The sequence below is a fragment of the Netta rufina genome (assembly GCF_964035555.1).
Source record: "Netta rufina genome assembly, chromosome: 24".
Classification (NCBI taxonomy): Eukaryota; Metazoa; Chordata; class Aves; order Anseriformes; family Anatidae; genus Netta; species Netta rufina.
In genome coordinates this window covers 4,158,474-4,183,127 of record NC_140148.1, presented here as the reverse complement: position 1 = coordinate 4,183,127, position 24,654 = coordinate 4,158,474, and the positions used below count along the sequence as shown (strand labels likewise).

The 24,654-nt window shown below is 43.5% G+C and overlaps 1 protein-coding gene across 1 annotated transcript in view; it reads left to right on the top strand.

Moving 5' to 3' along the window:
* LOC311218456 (T cell receptor alpha chain MC.7.G5-like) overlaps window positions 1-24,654 on the top strand; it is a gene marked incomplete at its 5' end in the record, with an annotated part of 170,174 nt that overhangs the window by 106,000 nt on the left and 39,520 nt on the right. Inside the window, one exon of the mRNA XM_084301139.1 lies at window positions 7,499-7,552. Coding sequence (XP_084157265.1) covers window positions 7,499-7,552 — 54 coding nt within the window. The remainder of the gene's footprint in view (window positions 1-7,498; window positions 7,553-24,654) is intronic.

Genomic DNA, 24,654 nt, shown 5'->3' with positions numbered 1-24,654 from the left:
GTTGCTTTAAAGTTAAAATTATCATAAATTTTAATCTTTCATTATCACATCAAAGTATTAACTGCAATGAAAACCTCTTAAATTTCAGAAGAGCATGCACATCACACTTTTGTAAAGGGCTGAACTACTGTATGAAAATTGATAAGATCATATTTGTGCATGGAATATGTCTAAATGTGCAAGCTCAAGAGGTAAGCTGCTCATTTTTGTCTATAGAAAAATGAGGATGTAATTTCCAAGGGCCTCACTCCCATTTAAAATGCTCAAACATGGAATAAAATGTTGTGTGTCTGTGTGAGACAAAAGAATTTGGCCAACCCCTTTTCAGTGGTTTGTGGGGACAGGACAAGGGATAATGGACACAAAATTGAGCACAGGAAGTTCTGCACCAACATGTGAAAGAACTTCTTCAAGGTGAGGGTGATGGAGCACTGGAACAGGCTGCCAGGAAGGTTGTAGAGTCTCCTTCTCTGGAGATATTCAAGGCCTGTCTGGCTGCCTACCTGGGCAGCCTGCTCTAAGGAACCTGCTTTGGCAGGGGGATTGGACCCGATGATCTCTCGAGGTCCCTCCCAACTCCTCCAATTCTGTGATTCTGTGATTCTGTGAAAATGCCAGGAGCACAAATCACTTTTCTGCCATATACAGCAGTCAGTTTTGTGAAGTAAAATAAATCTCATGAATAAAATCCCATTCACAGTAGGTACTTTGCAAAGCTCTTGATTACTATAGTGATGAAGCATCTCCTCAGATGTGATATTCAGATATTCAAAACAGGAAGTACAGTCAGATAAGAAGAAATGGAGGAAAAAATCCCGTAAAAATATGGATATACTCCAAATGTATCATATTCTTATTCCATGTGCATTAAAATTAAAATAAAACTAGCCAGCTGTGGGCAACATATATGTATAAATATATATATATATTTATATATATATATTTTTTTTAAGAACTGAGATTATTGCTACAAAACCATGTGTTTTCAGTCTGATTTGATCCTGTACATTCAGGACTCCTTTCTGACCGTGGAAGTGCTGATCATGGATGCCATTCTCTTCACACACTAGAAAGGGCTTGAAAGTTACTGCCTGTTTACAGAGAGAAGCACAGAGTAGGAAGGTTTGTTTCTGGGGAGAAATATGAAATAATATTTGTGAAGAGACTCTATTTTTGAATTTTGTTCCTAGGATGCTTCTTTTCTGTCCATCAGCAATTTGAAAAGACTAGAACTAGTGCACGAGAGTTAAAAAATAATTAGATGCATTAGTCTGTTTTTTTTTTTTTTTTTTTTTTTTTTTTGTTTGCTTGTTTGTTTAACCCAAATTACTTTTTGCAAAATTTTCTACAGGAGCAAAAACATTGCAAATACCAACTTAATTTTTGTCAAGGATCTGATCCTTCCAGGGTAACCACTGGACAGTTTGGATGGAATTGGATGACTTCCATAGTTTTTTTAACCTGAGTTTTGAGAGGCATTTTGAGGTGGTTCATTGCAGGGGGAATGCTGTAAGTGGCTACTTGCTTAGCTTTGAGACAAAATCTCTTCTAAGATTGGAAGAGGAAAAAATAAACCATGTTGGAATACAGAGTTGTCTGAAAACATTCCACTGTAGACTGTTTATAATTTCAGTTATAAAGGAAGATAATGGAAGAAATACCAGCCCCCAAACTTGGGAATGAGAGAACAAAGACAGATTCACATCTGAGAGAATAATGCATTCTTAAGGCTTGGTCATCATTTTGGTCAGGGGAATCATGGGCATCTGAAAAAAAAAATAATGAAGAAACATCATTATGTTTAGTTTGTATTAGATGAAGACATTAGATAGTTTAAGTACAAGTTGTCTCAGTGTAGCAGGTTGGCGTAGGAGGGGATATTCACTAACTGAGGTGGATGGAGAAAGTGCTATAGAAAATCTTCCATTCCCGCCCTGTTTTTTTTTTTTTTTTTTACTCACCTTCAAGACTACAGTTAACAGCAATTGTAGAAGTTAGAACAATTATCATAGAAAGATGCAGCTACAGTCTTTTCTATGATGTATAAGAACTGGGCTGGTGAGATAGAATCCCACAGCACACCACAGAGGGGTAAAATAGCAAAGTAGTGAATTTTTAAGAGGATTTTTAGGGTTTTGATCTAGAAAGCTTGAGAAGAAACCCCCAAGAGATCTGTGTATACACATCAAAGCTTTAAAAACAAACAAAAAGAACCCCTCCTCTGTGTCAACAGCTACTGCCAGAATCTTTGGTAAAGCTCTTTGTCACAGTGTAACTCCATACGTGCCTATGAAACACTCAGTTTTGGAGAGGGGACAAGGCTGACTGTTCTTCCAAGTAAGTGCCAGAAATAAAAATCTCAAAAACAGATCTTCATGGTGCTGTGAGGAGCTTTGTCATTTAGTGATTTAAGAATAATTTCTTGAAGCGATTTTCTTGATGAAGAACAAGTGAATGCTCATTTTGAAATTGTGTGACTTGAGAGACTAGGTTTAGTCCCTTTAGTACCAAGCATTCAAGATCAAATCTACTAACCCAAGCTGACTTTTGCTTCTATCTTTATCACTGGATTTTGAGTTTTTTGTTTCTCTGTTTATATTTTTGTTAGGTTTTAGAGGGTTATTTTTTGTTTGTTTGTTTTTTTGGTTTTTTTGGTTGTTTGTTTTTTAAGACGAGAACTGTGCTTGAGAATTGCCTGTGTCTTTCCACTAATTACAGATACACACTAGTACATCTGTACTAAATTTAGATAACTCAGATGCTTAGGATATGTTGCTGGTCTGTCTCAGGACATAAAATTTCCTTGAACATGTAGTCCAGAGTCTCAGTTTCTTTGTACTATGTGAAGGCTAGGAGGAGTGGTCAATGAGGGATTGGGGTGGAAAAGACTTTTCAAATTAAATTTTTACTAGTTTTACAGTTAGAAGTGAAAAGAGCATTGCAGAAATTCTGTCCCAGATCAAAAGCTTTCCATGGTCAGGATTTTGTAAAGCTCTGTGGTTGTAACTTTGGATGTGGCAACCTGGAGCTTAAATTCAGGGGAGGAATGCACCTAAATTAAAGCCATGTAAGCCTAAAAGAAATGTCCAAGGCTTTAGAAAGCAAGTGCCTGTGTTTCTGAGGATTGCATGTATACAAATGTACATATATGTAGGCCAAAGAAGAAGTTCAATTCAGTACTAGTTCCCCATATAGTTTAACTAATTTTGGGGGTTATCGTTTTAATCTGAGTTTCCAGAATAGACACAGTGAATGACATGTGAATACTTAATTAGGTATTAATTTAAAAATGATTTAAAAAGCACTGAAATATTTAAGGTTATTATGAATTTATTAATTATTAGTCTTTAACAGCGTGCCTGAGTGAGTCTATTCCTGTCTGTCTGATTTGATAAGGAACAATCCTTGAAGAGAAGTAGAAGCAAGTTCACAGGGAGCAATTTTAAGCCAGAGTTGATCTGAGTATGCTTGACAGCAAATGAGGTACCAGTAGAAATTGAGTTTATTGAATTCATTAAAGCTTGTGTTATTGCATGTACCATGGTTCTGAGTTCTCTCTGCAACAGGTAATTCACTGCTGTGGTTTAACCCCAGCAGGCATATGTATCACACAGCTGCTTGTTCATTCCCTGTCCATTGGATAGGGAGAGAATCAGAAAGGTAATAGTGAGAAAACTTATGGAGTGAGATAAAAGACAGTTTAAGAAGTAAAGCAAAAGCTGTTCATACAAGTACAGCAAAACAAGAAGTTCATTCACTACTTCTTATCAGCAGGCAGATCAGCCGTTTCCAGGAAAGCAGGGCTCATCATATGGAATGGTTTCTTGGGAAGATGAATGCCATCAGTCACTCCAAATGTTGTTGCTCCCCATTTCCCAAGTATAGGCCCCCACTTTCTTTCTCCCCAGCTTTTATTGCTGAGCATGATGCTATATGGTATGGAATATCCATTTGGTCAGTTAGCGTCAGCTGACCTGGCTGTGTCCCCTCACAGCTTCTTGTATGCTGGCAGGGCAGTATGAGAAGTAAAGTCCTTGACTAATTGGCTTGACAACGACTAAAATATGGTTTTGTTCTCAGTACTATTTTCATCACAGATCCAAAGCACAGCACCATGTAAACTATTATCAAGAAAATTAACATTACATTCACCTTCGGAATTGGAAATACAGTGATGGTAAAAACAGTTTCCTTTTCCTCGTGAAGTAATGGATTGTAGAGGTTTGAAAGTAAATGTATATATAAAACAGAGAGATTATTATTCCTTTGTGAAATAAATTAGTTTCCCATTTAGAGGGGAAAGAAAAGAAAGGAAGACATTTACAGGCACTTTAAACAAAACAAAAACAAACAAACAAAAACCAACAACACTATTGTTATATGTAAATTCTTTAAATACAAATAGCATGAAGACTATTATTAACAACATAACTAAAGAGATGAAGGATAATGTCTTTAGTCATGAGGGTCATCTTTTCAGTCAAGCCATGAGTCACATTCAGTAATAAACTATGGATGTCATCCTTTAATACTCTCAATTGCATTTAGGTAGGAGAAGGAGAGTTAAAAGGAATATATATATGGATTATTTGTATAAAGCACTTGCTGTCTGTATGAATATGAAATTTGGGGGCAGTAATATTTGGCCAATGAGTAAGCATTTTTATAATACCAAGTAAACGAGAAATAAAGAATGTCATACACAAACATTAACAGGCCAGCTTCTTTTTCCATGATTCAGCTTCTTATATCAAACTAATTTTATTAATTTCACCTCCATTTTTTTTTTTTCATTTAATTTGTTTGGAAATCCTGTCTTTAGGGAATCTCATGTCTGTTTTGCTAAGTATCCTTAAGACTGAAAAACCTCTCAATTTTGATTTTTCGTATGGCCCCACGGTCTTCCAACATATACTGTCTTATAAGGGTGGTGGGTGTCAAACAATTAAGACAATTTTTAATTTTTTGTTTTAAAATTAATAAATTGGTAAAATAATGGTTGCATGGAAATGTTACATGCTAAATGCTGTCCTCTTTTTTTATATCCATGTCTCATTTGAAATATCTCAATTGGGAGAAACACAGAAACTTAAACCTAGTTTATTTTTACAGCCCCCAAATGTGTACTAATGTGGACATCAAAGTATTATTTTCTGATGTTTGTGATAAGATGTGGTTTAGCATATATTTAACCTGCTAGAGTAAACTTTGGAGGATACAGTCATCAGCACAGAAAGACATTTTGCTTTATATTGGCTCCTAAGGATTTTGGCATTGCAACATTTAATTCTGTCATTCAGTGGTGATTGGGAATCCGTTAAACTCTTCCAGTAACAGTTTATGTAAAGCACCTTATCACAGTGTACTTGGTACTTATGGAAAGTTCACTTTTGGCGGAGGAACTCACATGTCTGTGCTTTCAAGTAAGTCTTCAGGTAAAAATGCTAATCTTAGACTGTATGGTTTCAGCAAATCCCAGATCCACCCAGAGTCCATACGGTTCAACTCCTGTGTCTTCAGTGGAGATGGATACAAAAATGTTCTTGTGTCTTGGTCATAGATATCTTCTTACAGAGCATTGCACACTCATCTGATGAATTCAGATATATCCTGCATGTGTTCAGAAATGTAAATCATAAATGTGATCTAGTTCTGTTAGGTTTATTGACTTCATTGTCAATTGAAACACAGTGACAAGATGATCACTTATGCTTCTGTTGAGAGGCAGACAAATAATATGCAGGTATATCAAAAATCTTTAAAGTAAATTGAACTTTTTGTTCACTTACTAGAAAAAAGGAAAAGAACAATGATCCATAAATAGGAAAAAAAATAAATCCAGTTTGCAGTTTTAGTTCAAAGAAAGTATCTGAGGGGTAAAGGACAAAAAACAGCCCAAAAGGCATTTCCCAGAAAATATTTTTTCTACATATGACTTTAGCCTATTTTTTTTTTTTTTTTTTAACCACAACTTTCTCTTTACAGTAAGGTCATGGGACTAAGATGTTTTTAGCTGAGAAATTCTTAGAATCAAACTTCAGAGCTGGTTTTATTTTATTTATTTATTTATTTATTCTTATTCAGAAGATTCTTGGGCAGTGAAATTACAGGAGGTTGAAAGCAGGCATTTGGGCAGGGGACATGATTGGTTATGACAAAAAGTAAGTAGGGTCTAATTAGCAACACTTTTTTTTTTGGTGGTGATGGTAGTTTTTTTTTTCTTCATGGTGTTCAAGATATAGAGATCTATCTGGTTGTGAAGATAAAGTGTAAGGGGAGATAAATTGAAAGTTGAATGTAAATTATAAGACGGATACACAGTGTTATTAAGGAGTTTATTGTAAGAACCACATTTTTCCCATAAGAAATTAAAATGCTTAAGGTATTCTTCTGGAAGCTGGTCAAAGGCCTGGGGGCCCAGATTCAGCAGATGAAGGTGATCAAATTTACTTAAGGACATTAAAACACATTTTGAAGGACCAGTTTCACTTGCTCTGAAATTCTTGTGGAAATGTACCCAGCTCAATTTATTGGTACATAATGTTGATCTGTAGGGTGTCATTGTTTTCATTTTTTTCTATAGTGAGAATCTCAGATACTGTAGGAATCTTGCACTTTGTTTTCTTTCTTGTGTTATATAGTGGTCAGGCTAAATAATTGTAATAAATCCTGATTTGTGATCAAAATGGTATTTTTGATATATTTTGCCTTAGATTCATAGTTGAGAAATCATTCTTCTGCTGAATTCTGTGACAAGCATTTCACTCTTCCAAAAAGCTGGAAAATACTGTGTGTTTGGGGAGGGAAATATTGGTAATGAAAAGTGAAATGTAGAAAGTGATGGGAAGAAAACCAAGATTTTTTTAGTAAGTGGTCACCATTACAAAATGTAGGTGATTTCAGCTACAGACTTGACTTGATTCAGATCCCATTTAATATACAGTTTATATTCTGAGGTGGTGGCAAAAGGAGGAATATTCTTCAGTATTGCATCTTGCAATCATTGCAACAAAAACACAAACAAACAAACAACAACAAATATATATATGTATATTTAAAAGTGATTTGATATGCATTAATAGAGGTAGAAGAGGCTGGGGAAGTTCTGCCTCCCTAGACATTTATCCTTACTTCTCATTTACATCTTCCCCTGCAAAACCATTCAGGACAGTGGAGTTAAATGTTTCTGATAGTGTTTTTCTCTCTTTTCCAAGGCACAGTTTAGAAACCATGTAATTAAGATTTACTGTCATAAAGAGAGTGCTAGGTACATTATTTTTTTTCCCTGACTATTCCAAAGCATCCCATGTTCAGAGCACTTCATTTTTCTTGACCCATAAAAAGTATTGACATGAAACCTTGTAGGAGACAGAGATGAGTCAGAGGTATGTGCTAATGGTGATACATGTTTTCCCAGTTACTGGCTTTTGCATATACTTATCTGGACTAAAAGTTGTATGACATTTTTGTTAGTGGATGTGTCACTGTGTGACTTCAGTATCCAACTGGAAAGTCACCTTTGGAAGTGGAACACAGCTGGTGGTGAAACCTGGTAGGTAGAAACCCAACCTAAATGAGTAGGGGTAGGAAAGCTAAATTCCCATTTCTGTGATATTGATATTAAAATTCCATTGTTTTTTCCTTTTGTGCATGATTAATAGTCAAGACTGACCTTGCATCAGGGACAAAACTCATTATGAAGCTAAATAGGTGTTTGGAAGGAATGGGAAAGTCTTACAAGAGAGTACACTTTTCACTTTTTATGTCTTATTGAGAGATAAAACCTTTATTTCATTTGCAAATACTCAAAATGAGTTTAATACAGGTTTTAGAGCAATAAATGGAATATTTTTCTGGTCAGCCTCTACAAATATCCATTGTCCTCTCTGGAGGAGAGAGAGATAATATTCATTCCAAAGGATCAAATGCTAGATGTTTATTTTTATTCTAAGAGAATAAAGAAATCAATCAGTTACAGCTTTATACCTGAAGAAAGGAGTCTTACACCACATAATCATTTTCTTCAGCACTATGTTTCTAGAAATCTCCAAAAGCTGCCTTTTATTTCCATTCTTCAGAACCTTGTCTAAGTTTATTTTTGGGAACTGCAGTTTGTGTCTTTACTGAGAACACTGTCTCAAAGCAGAAAGAAATGGCTAATTAAGAAAATTGTGAAGGGAGATTTAGACTAATATTCTCACGGAATTTACATGTGAACAATGAGTTTTAATAAAAAGGCCAAGCCAAAAAACACAGCTCAGGAGCTAATAAGCTACTGGAGGGGAGAAAACACCTACACGGTTTTTCTTGATAAGGCAAATACTGTGTGAATATACATGGATACAAATTCACCTTTGTAAGTAGAGCTCAGCTAAGAGTAAAATCAAGTAAGTATTAAGCCTATCTTAATTAAGATTAAGCACTATCTGGCTGATGTTGAATTTTTATATTATTAAAATTACATTCATCTTTATATTCTCAATTTTTTCTTTTAAAGACGAGTGCTATATGAGTATGGTTTTGTCAAAAGTTCTGCTGAGCAATACCCTCATGTTTCAAGTAATATTGCTTCTTTATCGCTTTCATATGAAAAGAAGAGAGTGCTAAATTTACATGATCAGAGAAACAGAATTTATGCCATGGACATGCCTACCTGTGAAACTTGGGGTAGGTCAGATGTCTGTCTCTAGCACAGCACTGGGTAGCTGGACTCTGTTCTGTTGAAGAAAGACTGTCAGGCTGGCTCTGACAGCCCCTGGGGTGTTCATGGGCCTTCCTGAGCTGAGCTCAGCTGGACCCATATTCCTTAGATTTCCCTTCCTGTCCCACAAGCTGTTGACCAGCAGAAGGTTTGTCAGGACAAAGAAGCATGGAGTGGGGAGAGGTGCAGCTTCTCCAGTGAGGGCTGGCTGGGATTTTTGTAATGGGAGGAAATGCTGTGTGACTATGAAAACTACAAGGTGACCTTTGTCTCAGGGACCAGGCTGTCCGTCCAACCAAGTGAGTGTGGAGCTTTCCATAGGTGTTCCATATGGGACTCCTGCTACAGATGTTGTTCTATTCAAGTCCTTTAACTTCACCTTTGCAGAACTGAAATGCCTTCTCTCCCCTTGCAGGCTCTGAGACTGCCCTGAGTGAAGTATTTAATGAGGTTGGAGGTTAAGGGTGGTTGGAGCAAGCCTCAACTTGAGGTCTGCATGCCCTTGGGAAACGGTGACTTGTGTGTTGCTGGGAAGGGTCTCTGCCCGCCACTCAAAGGGCTTCCTTGTTATGGGGATATGACAGCATTTGTGTAATGGCCTTTGGTGCTGGGGTGAGTGGGAAGCACTGTATGAATGCTGGTGCTTAATAGCAAGGTCACTTCTGGGAGCAGGACAAGGCTTCTAGTACTGGCCAGCAAGCAGACTCTGATGAGGCAGGTGTGCCTGATGCTCATAAAACTATGAAGATCCAGGGACTACAAACTGTCAGACTGGTTTTCTTGTGCCTTGGTGGGGATTTCTATTTGTGATGGCAAAGAAAGCTGGGCTTTTTGTAATGGGAGGAAATGCTGTGTGACTATGGAACCAACAAGCTGACATTTGGCTCAGGGACCAGGCTGTCCATCCAACCAAGTGAGTGTGGAGCTTTCTGTAGTTTTTACAAATGTGACTTTTGCTACAGATGTTGTTCCATTTCCATCCTTTAACTTCACCTTTGCTGAGCTGAATGCCTACTCTCCCCATGCAGGCTCTGAGACTGCCCTGAGAGTAGTATTTAATGAGGTTTTGTGTGAGTATAAACAGTACGTATATATAGCAGTAGCTAGAAAGATGAGGTTCAGTGATGGAGTGTCACTGATGGTAAAACACCACGAGTACAAGCACTGAGCTCACAGTAGCACTTTGTAGAAAAGGAAGCTACAAGGACCTGATTTGCCTTGGCTTTTTCTTTTTTAAAACTTGTGTAGTTGCTGACCAAATGCATTTTTCTCAGCTCCTGCAGTGCTGGTAATGAGCTGCTATCTGAATGTGCCTCAGTCTGCAGCAGTTCTCAAACCTTGTGCACCTGCAGCTGCAGAGCTACCTGTCACGGGCTTTCCATCAGGACAGGCTTTGGTTTGGGACAGAAACAGCACTCCTGTCATCAAACAGCTGCCTCTGAAAAGCATGGATTGCCCAGCATGATAGTTTTCCACATGCTTTGTGCACAGAAGCAGTGCCACACAAATGTTCCCCTTGATCCTGTGCAAGCATTACTATAGGTGAGATTTTTTACTTGTGAGCCTTAACAAGTACCAAAGGTGATAGTGAATGCTCCTCTGAAAAGTGTGAGTGAACTAGGGAATGGATTTTCCTTTATTGCAGGTAGTGGCTCTACACTTGAGTCTGTTGAGTCAGGGTTTTCTTCTGTGGACTGAGTCCAGGTGCTTTGAGCTTGAGGTCATATGCTGGGCTGGCAGAGACATTTTTGTAATGAGATGTGCCACAGTGCATACACTGAGGGCAAAGTCACTTTTGGAAAAGGAACTGTGCTTTCGGTTGTTCCAGGTAAGCAGCAAATTACATTGAAAAACAGAGTGGCTTCCTTTTGCCATGTTCTTCATTGATTTGTGTGTGTGTGTGGGGGGGGGGTAGAACTTTGGAAACACAATTGGGCTATTCTCCCGGCATCCCTAGTACTTGGTTTTCCCCCATATCCCAATGCCCTGGCCTCCCTGCAGTTTGCTATGGCACCTAATCTCCCTTACATGCCTGGTTCTTTCCTTCCCTTGGCACCGTCAAACTGGCATCCTTGCGCCTTGGTGGGTATTTGCCTTTGTGATGGGAAAGCAAGCTGGGCTTTTTGTAGTTGGAGGAAATGCTGTGTCACTACAGCAGCGACAAGCTGACCTTTGGCTCAGGGTCCAGGCTGTCCGTCCTACCAAGTGAGTGTGGAGCTTTCCCTAGGTGTTCCATATGTGAATCTTGCGACAGATGTTGTTCCGTTTCCATGTTTTCACTTCACCTTTGCCAAGCTGAAATGCCTTCTCTCCCCATGCAGGCTCTGAGACTTCCCTGGGTGCAGTATTTAATGAGGGCTTGGTTGGTTGGAGCAAATCTCAACTTGAGGTCTGCATGTCCTTGGGAAAGTGCGACCTGTGTGTTGCTGGCAAGGGCCTTGGCCAGCCACATGAACGGCTTGCTTGTTATGGGGAGATGAGACCATTTGTGTAATGGCCTTTGGTGCTGTGGGTGCTGACTGGAACAGGCTGTACTTTGGAGCTGGAACAAAGCTTTGTGTAAAGCCTCGTGAGTACAGTTACAGGTATTACTTATCCTTTTTGGACGAGTCAGAAATAGTCCAGACAGTAATGTTGGAGTTTAAGTTTGGTCATGATTTTGTCAAGCACAAGCCTGCGCCTTTTCTCTGGGTGTGGTAGAGCAGTGAGGTACTGCAAGAAGAAAAGGCAGCAGAGCAGAAATCTGTCCCTGGAACAGTGGGAAGGCTACTTACAAAGGCATGCCGGGGCGGTTGCTTTGTGGCCATGGACAGTCCATGCTCAGCTGGGAAGGGTCCCAAGGCAAGTCCTGGGGTTCTGAGGCAAGAGAAAACCCCGTGTGTATAATGCAGGAGCTGGAAAGATGAGATTCAGTGATGGAATGTCACTGAGTGTAAAACATCACGAGTACAAGCATTGAGCTCACAGTAGCACTTTCTAGAAAAAGAGGGTACCAGGCTACCTTTTAGTAGTGGTCAGCAAGAGGTCTCTGATGGGGAAGGTATGCCTAAAGCTTGTAAAGTCCTTGTAATGTTCCAGGGACTATGCATTTGTGGAATGTAACAGAGCCCAAAACCAAAAAGCAACTCCCCAAAATCCCCATTCCACCTAACCCCAAAGTACTACTGGGCTGTCCACTGGCTTGCCAACACAAATCAGACTGATTTCCCTGCCTCTTGGTGGGCATTTGCCTTTGTGATGGCAAAGTGAGATGGGCTTTTGTAGTGGGAGGAAATGCTGTGTGAATAACTTCAACAAGCTGACTTTTGGCTCAGGGACCAGGCTGTCCGTCCAACCGAGTGTGGAGCTTTCCATAGTTTTTCCAAATGTGACTCTTGCTACAGATGTTGTTCCATTTCCATCCTTTAACTTCACCATTACTGAGCTGTAATGCCTTCTCTCCCTTTGTGACTTTGTGATGGCAAAGCAAGCTGGGCTTTTTGTAGTGGGAGGAAATGCTGTGTGATTCTGGATCCTTCAACAAGCCGACCTTTGGCTCAGGAACCAGGCTGTCCGTCCTACCCAGTGAGTGTGGCGTTTTCCATTGGTGGTCCATATGTGACTCTTGCTACAGATGTTGTTCTATTTCCATCCTTTAACTTCACCTTTGCTGAGCTGAAATGCCTTCTCTCCCTGTGCAGGCTCTGAGAGTATCCTGGGTGTAGTATGTAATGAGGTTTTGGGTGGTTGGAACAAATTTCATCTTGAGGTCTGCATGTCCTTGGGAAATGTTGACCTGTGTGTTGCTGGGAAGGGTCTCTGCCAGCCACGGGAAGGGCTTTCTTGTTATGGGTAGATGAGACCATTTGTGTAATGGCCTTTGTTGCTGTGAGTGCTGTCTTGAACAGGCTGTACTTTGGAGCTGGAACAAAGCTTTGTGTAAAGCCTGGTGAGTATTGTTACAGTTCTTAGCCTTGTAGGATGAGGCAGAAATATCAAAGACGGTAATGTTGGAGTGTAAGTTGTGGTCTGGTTTCCTATGAGTGTGCATAAGTCTGTGCCTTCTCTCTGGATATGGCAGAGCTGCAAGGTGCTGCAGGAAGAATTGATGGAAGAGTGGAAGTTTGTCCCCAGAATGGTGGGAAAGCTATTTACAAAGGCATGTCATGGGAGGTTTCTTTGTGGGCATGGACAGCCCGTACTCCAGCAGGCAGGGGCCTGAGCCAAGTCCTGGAGTTCTGAGGCAGGAGAAAACCCAAAGTGAGTGTATAATGCAGGAGCCAGAAAGATGAGGTTCTGTGATGGATCGTCACTAACTGTAAAACACGATGAGTACAAGCACTGAGCTCACCGTAGCACTTTGTAGCAAAGGAAGGTACTAGGACCAGCATCCCCTTGTTTTTTCTTTTTTTTGTAAACTTGTGTAGTTGCTGACTAGATGCATTTTTTCATGGCTCTTGCAGAGCCGTTCCTGAGCTGCTATCTGAATGTGCCTCAGTCTGCTGCTGTTCTCAAACCTTGCGCTTCTGCAGCTGTGGGGCTACCCGTGATGAGCTTTCTCTCAGGAAAGGCTTTGGCTCGGGACAGAAACAGCAGTACTGTCATCTCACATCTGCCAGTGAAATGCATGGATTGTCCGGCATGATGGTTTTCTCCATGCTTAGTGCACAGAAGCAGTGCCACACACATGGTCCCCCTGATTCTGGGCAAGTGTTACTGTAGGTGAGAGTTGTTGCTTGTAAGGCTTAACAATTACCAAACGTGACAGGGAATGCTCCTCTGAAAAGTGCAATTGAGCTAGGGTACGCTTTGTTTCCTGTGAATCGCCCAGTGTGGACTTTGTTGTAGGTAGTGTCCCTGCAATTTAGCCTGTTGTGTCAGGGTGCTCCCCTGTCGTCTGATCCTAGGTGCTTTGTGCTTGAGATCACATGCAGGGCTGGCAGAGTCATTTTTGTGATGAGATATGCCACAGTTTCTACGATGCCCGCACAGTCACTTTTGGAAAAGGAATTGTGTTTTCAGTTCTTCCACTTAAGCAACAAATAGTGCCGAAAAAAGTGTCTTTTTCTTTGTGTTGGCAAGCCAGTGGACAGCCCAGTAGTACTTTGGGGTTAGGTGGAATGGGGATTTTGGGGAGTTGCTTTTTGGTTTTGGGCTCTGTTACATTCCACAAAGCCAGACTCTCAACCTCCACTTCTGACCTACGATCATTCAACCCAATCCCATCATTTTGCTGCCCCTCCTAGCCTTGGCACAGTTTGTTTCAGCCTGGAACACAAGTGCTGCTTCTCTAGGAGCTGCCGGGGTTTTTGTAATGGAAGGAAATGCTGTGTGGCTCTGGCTCTTCATACGGCAAACTGACCTTTGGCTCAGGGACCAGGCTTTCAGTCCAACCAAGTGAGTGTTCAGCTTTCCTGTTTCTTCTTTGTCAAATGTTCTTACGTATCCTGTGTTTAACCCCATAGACATCCATATGGTTTCCACATTTCGTTACTGAGGGGAAGGAGAGTGTAGGCACTATTTCATTTGTTGTTGCCAATGTTAGCCATCAGAGATGTTTCTGAGATAATGACCTTTGATGAAATTCCCACACAAGTGAGCAATCACCAATGAAACATGCTCTTGTGAGTGAAAATGTGAGTGGCTTCATTTTTGCCCTGTTCTTTGTTGTTTTGTGGGGATGAACTTTGGGAACACAACTGGGCTATTCTCCAGACATACCTAGGACTTGGTTTCCCCACATGTCCCAATACCTTGGGCTCCCTGCAATTTGTTATGGCACTTCATCTCCCTTACATGCATGATTCTTTCCCTCTGATGACTATGAGCATTGTTGTCTCCGTGTGTCTTGGATAACTGATGCTTCAGACAACTTTGGAGTCATGCTTCCCTTGTCCCTCAAGCTCTTCCAGAGCCTGCAGTGAAGCTGTGCAATAACACTGCAAAAAAAGGTGTATGCAAGTGGTGGGTGCTGGTCTTTGTAACATCTCAAAGCTGTCTCAACACCTTTTAACTGTAATGTGACAGAAAGGTAGGGTTTGGGATGAAGACAGCCCCTATTGACAGTGTTCTTTCCTGAGCTGGGTTCTCCTGGGCCCTTCTTTGCCATCTTCCCCTCCTCGACCCCAACAAGTGGAGTGGTGCATGGTTTGGCAGGAGTGTGCACCACTGAATGGTGGACAGAGGACAATCCAGTGGACAGAGGATCTGGATGTTTCCTGAAATGTTTCTGCTTTTTCCACCAGACAATGCTAGGACCTCGGCTCCCTAGAAGCAGAGGTTTCCTCTCTCATAAGGGATGTGGAAGGGCTTATAGTTCTTGTTGTGGCAAAAAGCACTGTGTGAACTACGGCAAGATCACCCTTGGGAGTGGAACACGACTTCAGGTTTTGCCTAGTAAGGGCCACCACTACTTTGTTGTCTCCTTCCATGTGGGGCAAATATACCCATTTTACAGCAGTCCTCAAAAAAGGGGTTTGTCCTATAGCATTTGCCCTGTTTTGCTCTTGGTCCCACAAAGAGTGCGGGGGGTCCTGACTTCAGGACATAGCTGGCTCTGAATTACCTTTAGCGCTATGCTGCTGGACTGAAGATGCCAATCACTGTCAAGAGGTTGGCGAGGTTTTTGTGGATTGAGGGCTTGCGGTGTGAGCACAGGAGGCGCTGGCTCTAAGCCGCCTTTGTCTGTGCAACGAGACTCACTCTTGGGTCATGTAAGTGCTGCATGAGGCTGCGCTTTGTTTTTTGTGCCAGGCCTTTCCTTGGGAGGTTGAGAGCAGCAGTGTTCCATTGTATTTGATCACTGATGGTGAAAAACTCAAGCAATCGGCTTTGCTTGATGGGAATGTGCCAGGTTGGTCCAACATGAACCTGACTGCTGTCCCTTTAGCTGGGTTGGAACATGTTGCTCCACGCCAGCTCCCAGATGTTGCAGCAACCCCGCGGGGATTTGCCTGTATGATGGGAAACTCACTGGGCTTTTTGTAATGGGAGGAAATGCTGTGTGACTATGACTACACCAACAAACTGACCTTTGGCTCAGGGACCAGGCTGTCCATCCTACCAAGTGAGTGTGGAGCTTCCCATAGATGTTATATATGCGATTCTTGGTACAGATGTTGCTCCATTTCCATTCTTTACCTTCACCTTTGAGTTGAAGCCTTTGAGTTGAGCTGAAATGCCTTCTCTCCTTTTGCAGGCTCCGAGAGTGCTCTGGGTGCAGTATTTAATGAGGTTTTGGGTGGTTGGAAGAAAGCTCATTTTGAGGTCTGTATGTCCTTGGGAAGGGGTGACCTGTGTGTTGCTGGGAAGGATCTTTGCGAGCCACATGAAGGGCTGTCTGGTTTTGGGGAGATGAGAGCATCTGCGTAATGGCCTTTGGTACTGCGAGTGCCAACTTGTACAGGCTCACCTTTGGACCTGCAACAAAACTTTGTGTAAAGCCTGGTGAGTGTTGATACACTTAATTCTTAGACTTGCAGGAAGAGGCTTAAATAGCCCAGACAGTAATGTTGGAGTGTAAGTTTTTGTCAGGCTTCCTATGAATGTGCACAAGCCTGTGCATTCTTTCTGGGTATGGCAGTGCTGAGAGGTGCTGCAGGAAGAAAAGTTGGCAGAGCAGAATTTTTTCCTTGGAACGGAGGGAACCTGTTTACAAAGGCAAGTCAGGGGCAGTTGCTTTGTGGTTGTGTACAGCCTTAGATGAGCTGGGGTCTGATTTGAGTCCTGGGATTTTGAGGAATGAGAAAATCTTGTGTGTATGATGCAGCAGCTGGAACGATGAGATTCAGTGATGGAATGTCACTGACTGTAAAACACCGTGAGTACAAGCACTGAGCTCACAGTAGCAATTTGTAGCAAAGGAGGTTACCAGGAGCATGCTACCCTTGTCTTTTTCTTTATTTAAGGTTGTGTAGTTGCTGACTAAATGCATTTTTCACAGCTCTTGCAGAGCTGTTGATGAGCTACTATCTGAACTTGCCTCAGTCTGCTGCAGTTCTCAAAGCTACAGCTTCTGAATTTACAGGGCTACCTGTCATGTGCTTTCCCTCAGGATAGGCTTTGGTTTGGGACAAAAACAGCACTCCTGTCATCTCACAGCTGCCTCTGAAAAGCATGGATTGACCAGCATGATGGTTTTCCACAAGCTTTGTGCACAAAAACAGTGCCACACACATAGTCCCTCTGATTCTGGGCAAGCATTTCTGTAGGTGATAGTTGTTGCATGTGGGGCTTAATGATTACCAAAGGTCACAGTGAAAGCTGATCTAAAAAGTGCAAGTGAGCTAGGGAACGGATTTTCCTTTGTTTCAAGTAGTGTCCCTGTGCTTGAGCCTGTTTTGTCAGGGAGCTCTGCCATGGCCTCAGTCTAGGTGCTTTGTGCTTGAGATCACATGCAGGGCTGGCAGAGACATTTTTGTAATGAGACGTGCCACAGTGAGTTAAATGTGGGCACAGTCACTTTTGGGAAAGGAACTGTGCTTTCAGTTGTTCCAGGTAAGCAGCAAATTATGCTGAAAAAACAAGTGGTCTCCCTTTTGCCATGTTCTTCATTGATTTGTGTGTGGGGGGAAGAACTTTGGAAATGCAACTGGAGTATTGTCCGAGCATTCCTAGTACTTGGTTTTCCCACATGTCCCAGTTCCTTGGGCACCTTGCAGTTTGCTATTGCACCCTTACATGCTATCTCCCTTACATGCCTTGTTCTTTCCTTCCCTTACCACTGTCAGTCTGGCATCCTTAGTCCTTGGTGTGTATTTGTGTTCGTGATGAGAATGAGAGCTGGGATTTTTGTACAGTCTGGGAGTACTGTGGGGACAGCGGGAGGGGGAGTTTTGGGTTTGTCTCTCAATTTTGGGACCATTTTCATCCCATGAAGCCAGACCCTTAATTTCCACTTGTGGCCTGGAATCCTTCACCCCATCTTGCACTTCTGCCTACCTTCCTAGCCTTGGCACGCTTCAGCTCAGCGTTGAGGACAAGTGCTGTTTCTCTAGGAGCTGCCTGGGCTTTTTGTAATGGGAGGAAATGCTGTGTGGCTATGGCTCTGGATATGACAACCTGACTTTTGGCTTAGGGACCAGGCTGTCTGTCCATCCAAGTGAGTACTCAGCTTTCCTGTTTCTCCTTTGTCAAATGTTCTTACATATCTGGGGTTTAACTCCATAGACATTCATGTGGTATCCACACCTCCTTACAGAGGGGAAGGAGAGTGTAGGCACTATTTCATTTGTTGTGAACAACGTAAGCCATCGGAGATGTCTCTGAGATAATGGTTTTTCATGAAATCCCCATACAAGTGAGCAATCACCATTGAAACATGCTCTTGTGTCTCAAACTGTGAGTGGCTTCATTTTCGCCCTGTTCTTTGCTGTTTTGTGGGAATGAACTTTGGGAACGCAACTGGGCTATTCTTCATGCATCACGAGGACTTGGTTTCCCCACATGTCCCAATGCGTTGGGCTCCTTGCAGTTTGTTATGGCACCTAATCTCCCTTACATGTATGATTCTTTCCCTCCGATGACTCTGAGCATTCTTGGCTATGTGTGTCTTGGATAACTGATTCTTTGGAGTCATGCTTCCCTTGTCCCTCAAGTTCTCCAGGAGGCTGCAGTGAAGCTGTGCAATAACACTGCAAAAAAAATGTGCATGCAAGTAGTGGGTGCTGGTCTTTGTAACATCTCGAAGCTGCTTCAACACCTTTTAACTGTAATGTGACAGAAAGGTAGGGTTTGGGATGAAGACAGCCCCTATTGACAGTGTCCTTTCCTGAGCTAAGCCATTCTTTGCTACTTCTCCTCCTTACCCCCAACAAGTGGAGTGGTGCATGGTTTGGCAGGAGTGTTCACCACTGAAAGGTGGACAGAGAACACTCCAGTGGACAGAGAATCTTGTCTGCTGACATGTTTCTGTTGCGTCCACCAGACAATGCTAGGAGCTTGGCTCCCTAGGAACAGAAGTGTCCTGTTTAACAGAGGATGTTGGAAGGGCATAGAGTTCTTGTTGAGGCAAAAAGCACTGTGTGAACTACGACAAGTTCACACTTGGGAAGGGAACACGACTTCAGGTTTTGCCTAGTAAGTGCCACCACCACCTTGTATTCTCCTTCCATGTTGGGCAAACCCACCCATTCCGCAGCTGTTAGTGGCTACCTGGCACTTCTCCTCTCAGGCATGTAATGCTGCAGCTGTGCAGCTGCATGCAATCAGCTTGCCTTTAGGTCAGGCTTTGAGTCAGGACAAAAGCAGCAGTCCTCTCAAAAAGGATTTTCCTATCCCATGAGCCCTGTGGTGCTCTAGGTCCCACAGAGAGCCTGGGGGGTCCTGACTTCAGGACGCAGCTGGCTCTGAGTTACCTTCAGCACTGTGCAGCTGGTCTGTGGACAGCAAGCACTGCAAAGAGGTTGTCATGGCTTTGGTGGATTGAGGGGTTGCTGTGTGAGCGCAGGAGGTGCTGGCTACAAGCCTGCCTTTGGACGTGCAACGGGAGTTTCTGTTGGGTCATGTAAGTGCTGTGCTGTGGCCGTGCTTTGTGTTTTGTGCCAGGCATTTCCTTGGGAGGTTGATAGCAGCAGCGTGCCTGAGTGTTTGATTGCTGGCGGTGACAAACTCAAGGAATCGGCTTTGCTTGACGGGAATATGCCAGGTTGGTCCAACATGACTATGACTGCTGTCCTTTTGACTGGGTTGGAACGTGTTGCTCCACACCAGCTCCCAGATTTTGCCGCGACCCCGTGGGGAGGCTATCTTATGTCCTAGTGTCCTAGCAGGGTTTGTGCATGTGGGTGTGGGTGGGAATCAGAATGAATGCTGGCGCTTATAGCAAGGTCTCTTCTGGGAGCAGCACAAGGCTCCTAGCAGTGGCTGGCAAATGGTCTCTGATGGGGAGGGTGTCCCTGATACTCTTAAAGATCTCAAAGGTCCAGGGACTATGCATTGTCAGACTGGTTTCCTTGCCTCTTGGTGAGGATTTGCTTTTGTGATGGCAAAGGGAGCTGGACTTTTTGTAATGGGAGTACATGCTGTGTGACTGGCAACTACAAGCTGACCTTTGGCTCAGGAACCAGGCTGTCTGTCCTACCAAGTGAGTGTGGAGCTTTCCATAGGTGTTCCATATGGGACTCTTGCTACAAATGCCTTCTCTCCCTTTGTAGGCTCTGAGAGCTCCCTGGGTGCAGTATTTAATGAGGTTTTGGGCGGTTGGAGCAAAGCTCAACTTGAAGTCTGCATGCTTTGGTCCTTGAGAATCCTCAAGTACTGACCTTTCTGAGGTCATACTGTCTGTTCAGAGGTTTCCTCTGCTGTATGTGGTTGTAGTATAGTCGTGAAACCTTTAGTGTGCTGGCTGAACTACTGACAGAGGAACAAAAACATTCGCATTTGGGCAAGGTATGGAACTATCTGTGTAACCCCACGGAGAGTGGTGGCTGTTATCTTACCTGTCCACCTGGGCCCAAGGTCAGATTTCCCACTTCATGTGTTTTATGATAGTGTCTGCATGGAGAGTTCAGAAGAACATGGCTAAAATAATAATGCTCTTGTTTGCACCCAATCCTCTTCCCCCTTGTGAATGAGATCCCTGAGGAGATTGGTCTTGGTAGCAGTGAAACTCGTGTTTGGTTCCTGTACTAGCTGTAGCTGCCAGTGTTGAAACTGCACTAGTGGCAACTGTTACAGATAGCTGGGATGTGTGATTGCTTTTGTACTGTTTCTAAAGCCTATGCAGACTCTCTGCTCCTGCACATTTAAGCAGCGTCATTGGTTTCAGCTGCAAGAACATGTATGCCTATCTCAAAGGACACATCAGAAATGCCGTGATACTGGAACAGCTCACGTTGTTTGAATGACCAGTGAGGAGGTGTCCAGAAGGGATCCCCTTATCCATAAAGTGCTGGTCAGATTCCATCATGGCACAGGTGCAGGCGTTCCTTGTCTTCTTCCAGGTCCTGGTTTGTCAAGGCTGGAGATACTCCTGGCTTCAGTTCAAAGGTTTTGATGGGAAGAATCTGCTTTCCTCAAGTTTTTTATAGAGTCATTGGCAAGAGAGCAGATGGTTTTTGCTGTGGTGTGAAGGATTCTGTTAACATGCAGAACTACAAAGTGATTCAAGGGACACGGAAAAATCCTAGTTTTGCAGACCAGTGAGTACAAGGAGTCCCCAGCATGGGATATTTCCCTTGCTCCGCTATCCTAATCAGCCCTTTGCAAATCCCTCAGGAGTTATCTGCAGCTGATCAGAGCTTGTTCCTGGCTCTGAGAGCCCCTTGGGTGCTCATGGCCTTTCCTGAGCTGAGCTGAGCTGGTCTCTTACTCCCCAGATTTCCCTTCCTCTTCCTCAAGCTGTTGATCAGAACAAGGTTTGTCAGGTCAGAGAACCACGAACTGGAGAGAGGTGCAGGTTCTCCAATGGTAGCTGACAGGGCTTTTCGTAATGGGAGGAAATGCTGTGTGACACTGGCTACAAGGTGACCTTTGGCGCAGGGACTAGGCTGTCTGTCCTACCAAGTGAGTGTGGAGCTTTCCATATTTTTTCCAAATGTGACTCTTGCTACAGATGTTCCATTTCCATCCTTTATCTTCACTTTTGCTGTGCTGAAATGCCTTCTCTGCCTTTTTGACTTTGTGATGGCAAAGCGAGCTGGGCTTTTTGTAGTGGGAGGAAATGTTGTGTGACTGGCACCATCAACAAGCTGACCTTTGGCTCAGGAACCAGGCTGTCCGTCCTACCAAGTGAGTGTGGAGCTTTCCTTAGGTGTTCCATATGGGACTCATGCTACAGATGTTGTTCCATATCCATCCTTTAACTTCACCTTTGCCAAGCTGAAATGCCTTCTCCCCACTTGCCTGCTTTGAGAGTGTCCTGGGTGCAGTATTTAATGAGGTTTTGGGTGGTTGGAGCAAATTTCATCTTGAGGTCTGCATGTCCTTGGGAAATGTTGACCTGTGTGTTTCTGGGAAGGCTCTCTGCCAGCCACGGGAAGGGCTTTCTTGTTATGGGTAGATGAGACCATTTGTGTAATGAATGGTCTTTGTTTCTGTGAGTGCTGTCTTGAACAGGCTGTACTTTGGAGCTGGAACAAAACTTTGTGTAATACCTGTTGAGTACTGTTACAGTTCTTGCTTAGCCTTGTAGGACAAGGCAGAAATATCAAAGATGGTAATGTTGGAATGTAAGTTTTGGTCTGGTATCCTGTGACTGTGCACAAGCCTGTGCCTTCTCTCTGGATATGGCAGAGCTGCAAGGTGCTGCGGGAAGAACTGATGGAAGAGCAGAAGTTTGTTCCCTGAATGGCGGGAAAGCAATTTACAAAGGCTTGTCATGGGAGGTTTCTTTGTGGGCATGGACAGCCCATACTCCAGCAGGCAGGGGCCTGAGCCAAGTCCTGGAGTTCTGAGGCAGGAGAAAATCCAAAGTGAGTGTATAATGCAGGAGCTGGACAGATGAGGTTCTGTGATGAATCGTCACTAACTGTAAAACACGATGAGTACAAGCACTGAGCTCGCAGTAGCACTTTGTAGCAAAGGAAGGTACTAGGACCAGCTTTTCCTTGTTTTTTCTTTTTCTTTTTTTTTTTTTTTTTTTTTTGTAAGCTTGTGTAGTTGCTGACTAGATGTATTTTTTCATGGCTCTTGCAGAGCCGTTCCTGAGCTGCTATCTGAATGTGCCTCAGTCTGCTGCGGTTCTCAAAGCTACTGCTTCTGCAGCTGTGGGGCTACCCGTGATGTGCTTTCTCCTAGGACAGGCTATGGCTTTCTCTCAGGACAGGCTATGGCTCGGGACAGAAACAGCAGTACTGTCTCACATCTTCCTGTGATACGCATGGATTGCCTGACATGATGGAATTCCACATGCTTAGTGCACAGAAGCAGTGCCACACACATGGTCCCCATGATTCTGAGCAAGTGTTACTGTAGGTGAGAGTTGTCGCTCATAGGTCACAATTACCAAATAGGTCACAGGGAATGCTCCTCTGAAAAGTGCAATTGAGCTAGGGTACGCTTTGTTTCCTGTGAATCGCCCAATGCGATTTTGTTGGACTTTGTTGCAGGTAGTGTCCCTGCACTTGAGCCTGTTGTGTCAGGGAGCTCCCCTGTGGTCTGATTCCAGGTGCTTTGTGCTTGACATCACATGCAGGGCTGGCAGAGACACTTTAGTAATGAGACCTGCAACAGTGTGTACAATGTGGGAAAAGCAATTTTTGGAAAAGTAACTGTGCTTTCAGTTGTTCCAGGTAAGCAGCAAATTGCACTGAAAACAAAGGCGTCTTTTCCTTTGTCAAGTTAACCCAGAACACAGCAGTTCTGTGGGGAGAGGGCTAGGGAAAGATTTGGGGTTTCCTTTTAGTTATGGGCTCTATTACATCCCACAGATCTAGACTCTTAACCTCCACTTCTGGCCTAGCATTCTCCATCCTCTTCCCACCCTTCTGGTGACCCAGCTAGCCTTTGCACAGCTATGCTCAACCTTGGGGCAAAGTGCCAACGATCCAGGAGCTTCCTGGGCTTTTTGCAATGGGAGGAAATACTGTGTGGCTATGGCTCTGCATACAACAAACCAACTTTTGGCTCAGGGACCAGGCTTTTTGTCCAACCAAGTGAGTGCTCTTCTCCAAGATGTTGGCAATGTTTTGGTGGATTGAGGGGTTGCTGTGTGAGCGCAGGAGTTGCTGGCTATAAGCCTGCCTTTGTCTGTGCAACAAGAATTACTGTTAGGTCACGTAAGTGCTGCATATGGCCGTGCTTTGTGCTTTGTGCCAGGCCTTTCCATGGGTGGTTGAGAGCTGCAGGGTGCCTGGGTGTTTGATCGCAGTTGGTGACCACCTCCAGCGATCGGCTTTGCTTGACGGGAATGTGCCAGGTTGGTCCAACACGACCCCGACTGCTGTCCCTTTGTCTGTGTTGGAACACGTGGCTCCACACCAGCTCCCAGATTTTGCTGTGACCTTGTGGCAAAGATCACTGGGCTTTTTGTAATGGGAGGAAATGCTGTGTGACTCTGGCTATGGCAACAAGCTGACCTTTGGCTCAGGAACCAGGCTGTCTGTCCTACCAAGTAAGTGTGGAGCTTTCCATTGGTGTTCCATATGAGCATCTTGCTGCACATGTTGTTCCATTTACAACCTTTCACTTCACCTTTGCTGAGCTGTAATGCCTTCTCTCCCTGTGCAGGCTCTGAGACTGCTCTGGGTGCAGTATTTAATGAGGGCTTGGTTGTTAGGAGCACAGCTCAATTTGAGGCGTGCATGCTTTGTTCCCTGTGAATCGCCCAGTGCGGACTTTCCTGAGGTCATATCATCTGTTCAGAGGTTCCTTCTGCTGTATGTGGTTGCTGAAAAAGCCTTAAAGCCTTTAGTGTGCTGGCTGAACTATGGACAGAGGAACACAACGCTCACCTTTGGCAAGGTTCAGAGCTCTCTGTGAATCCCCACAGCGGGTGGTGGCTGTTTCCTTACCTGCCCACCTGGGCCCAAGGTCAGATTTCCCACTTCATGTGTTTCATGATAGTTTCTGTCTGGAGAGGTCAGAAGAAGGTGTCTAGATAAAGACATAATAATTTAAAGGGGGGGTGGGTGGCAAGGGTAACATCGGTTGTCCCTCTGTGGATCTATGTGGGAAAGCTGTTTTCTGGAGTAAGGCTTGTACAGGTTTTTACTAGTAGATGTGTCACTGTGTGACTTCAACGTCCACCTGGAAAGCCACCTTTGGAAGTGGGACACAGCTGGTGGTGAAACCTGGTAGGTGGAAACCAGCCTGAACGAGTAAGGAAAGGAAAGTTGCCTTCCCTACTTCGACAAAAGAAACATTTTGAAGACATCCCTGGAGTGCAGGAGCGATGAGGGGATGATGCCTATTTTTCTTGCTTTTTAATGCAGGTCAGAAAGTGGAATTGTGCTCACAATTCCTGCATCTTTTCTCTACGTGGCACAAGGATTCACTCAGGAGTCATCTCAGCCAGAGCTGCAAGGGGTGACCAC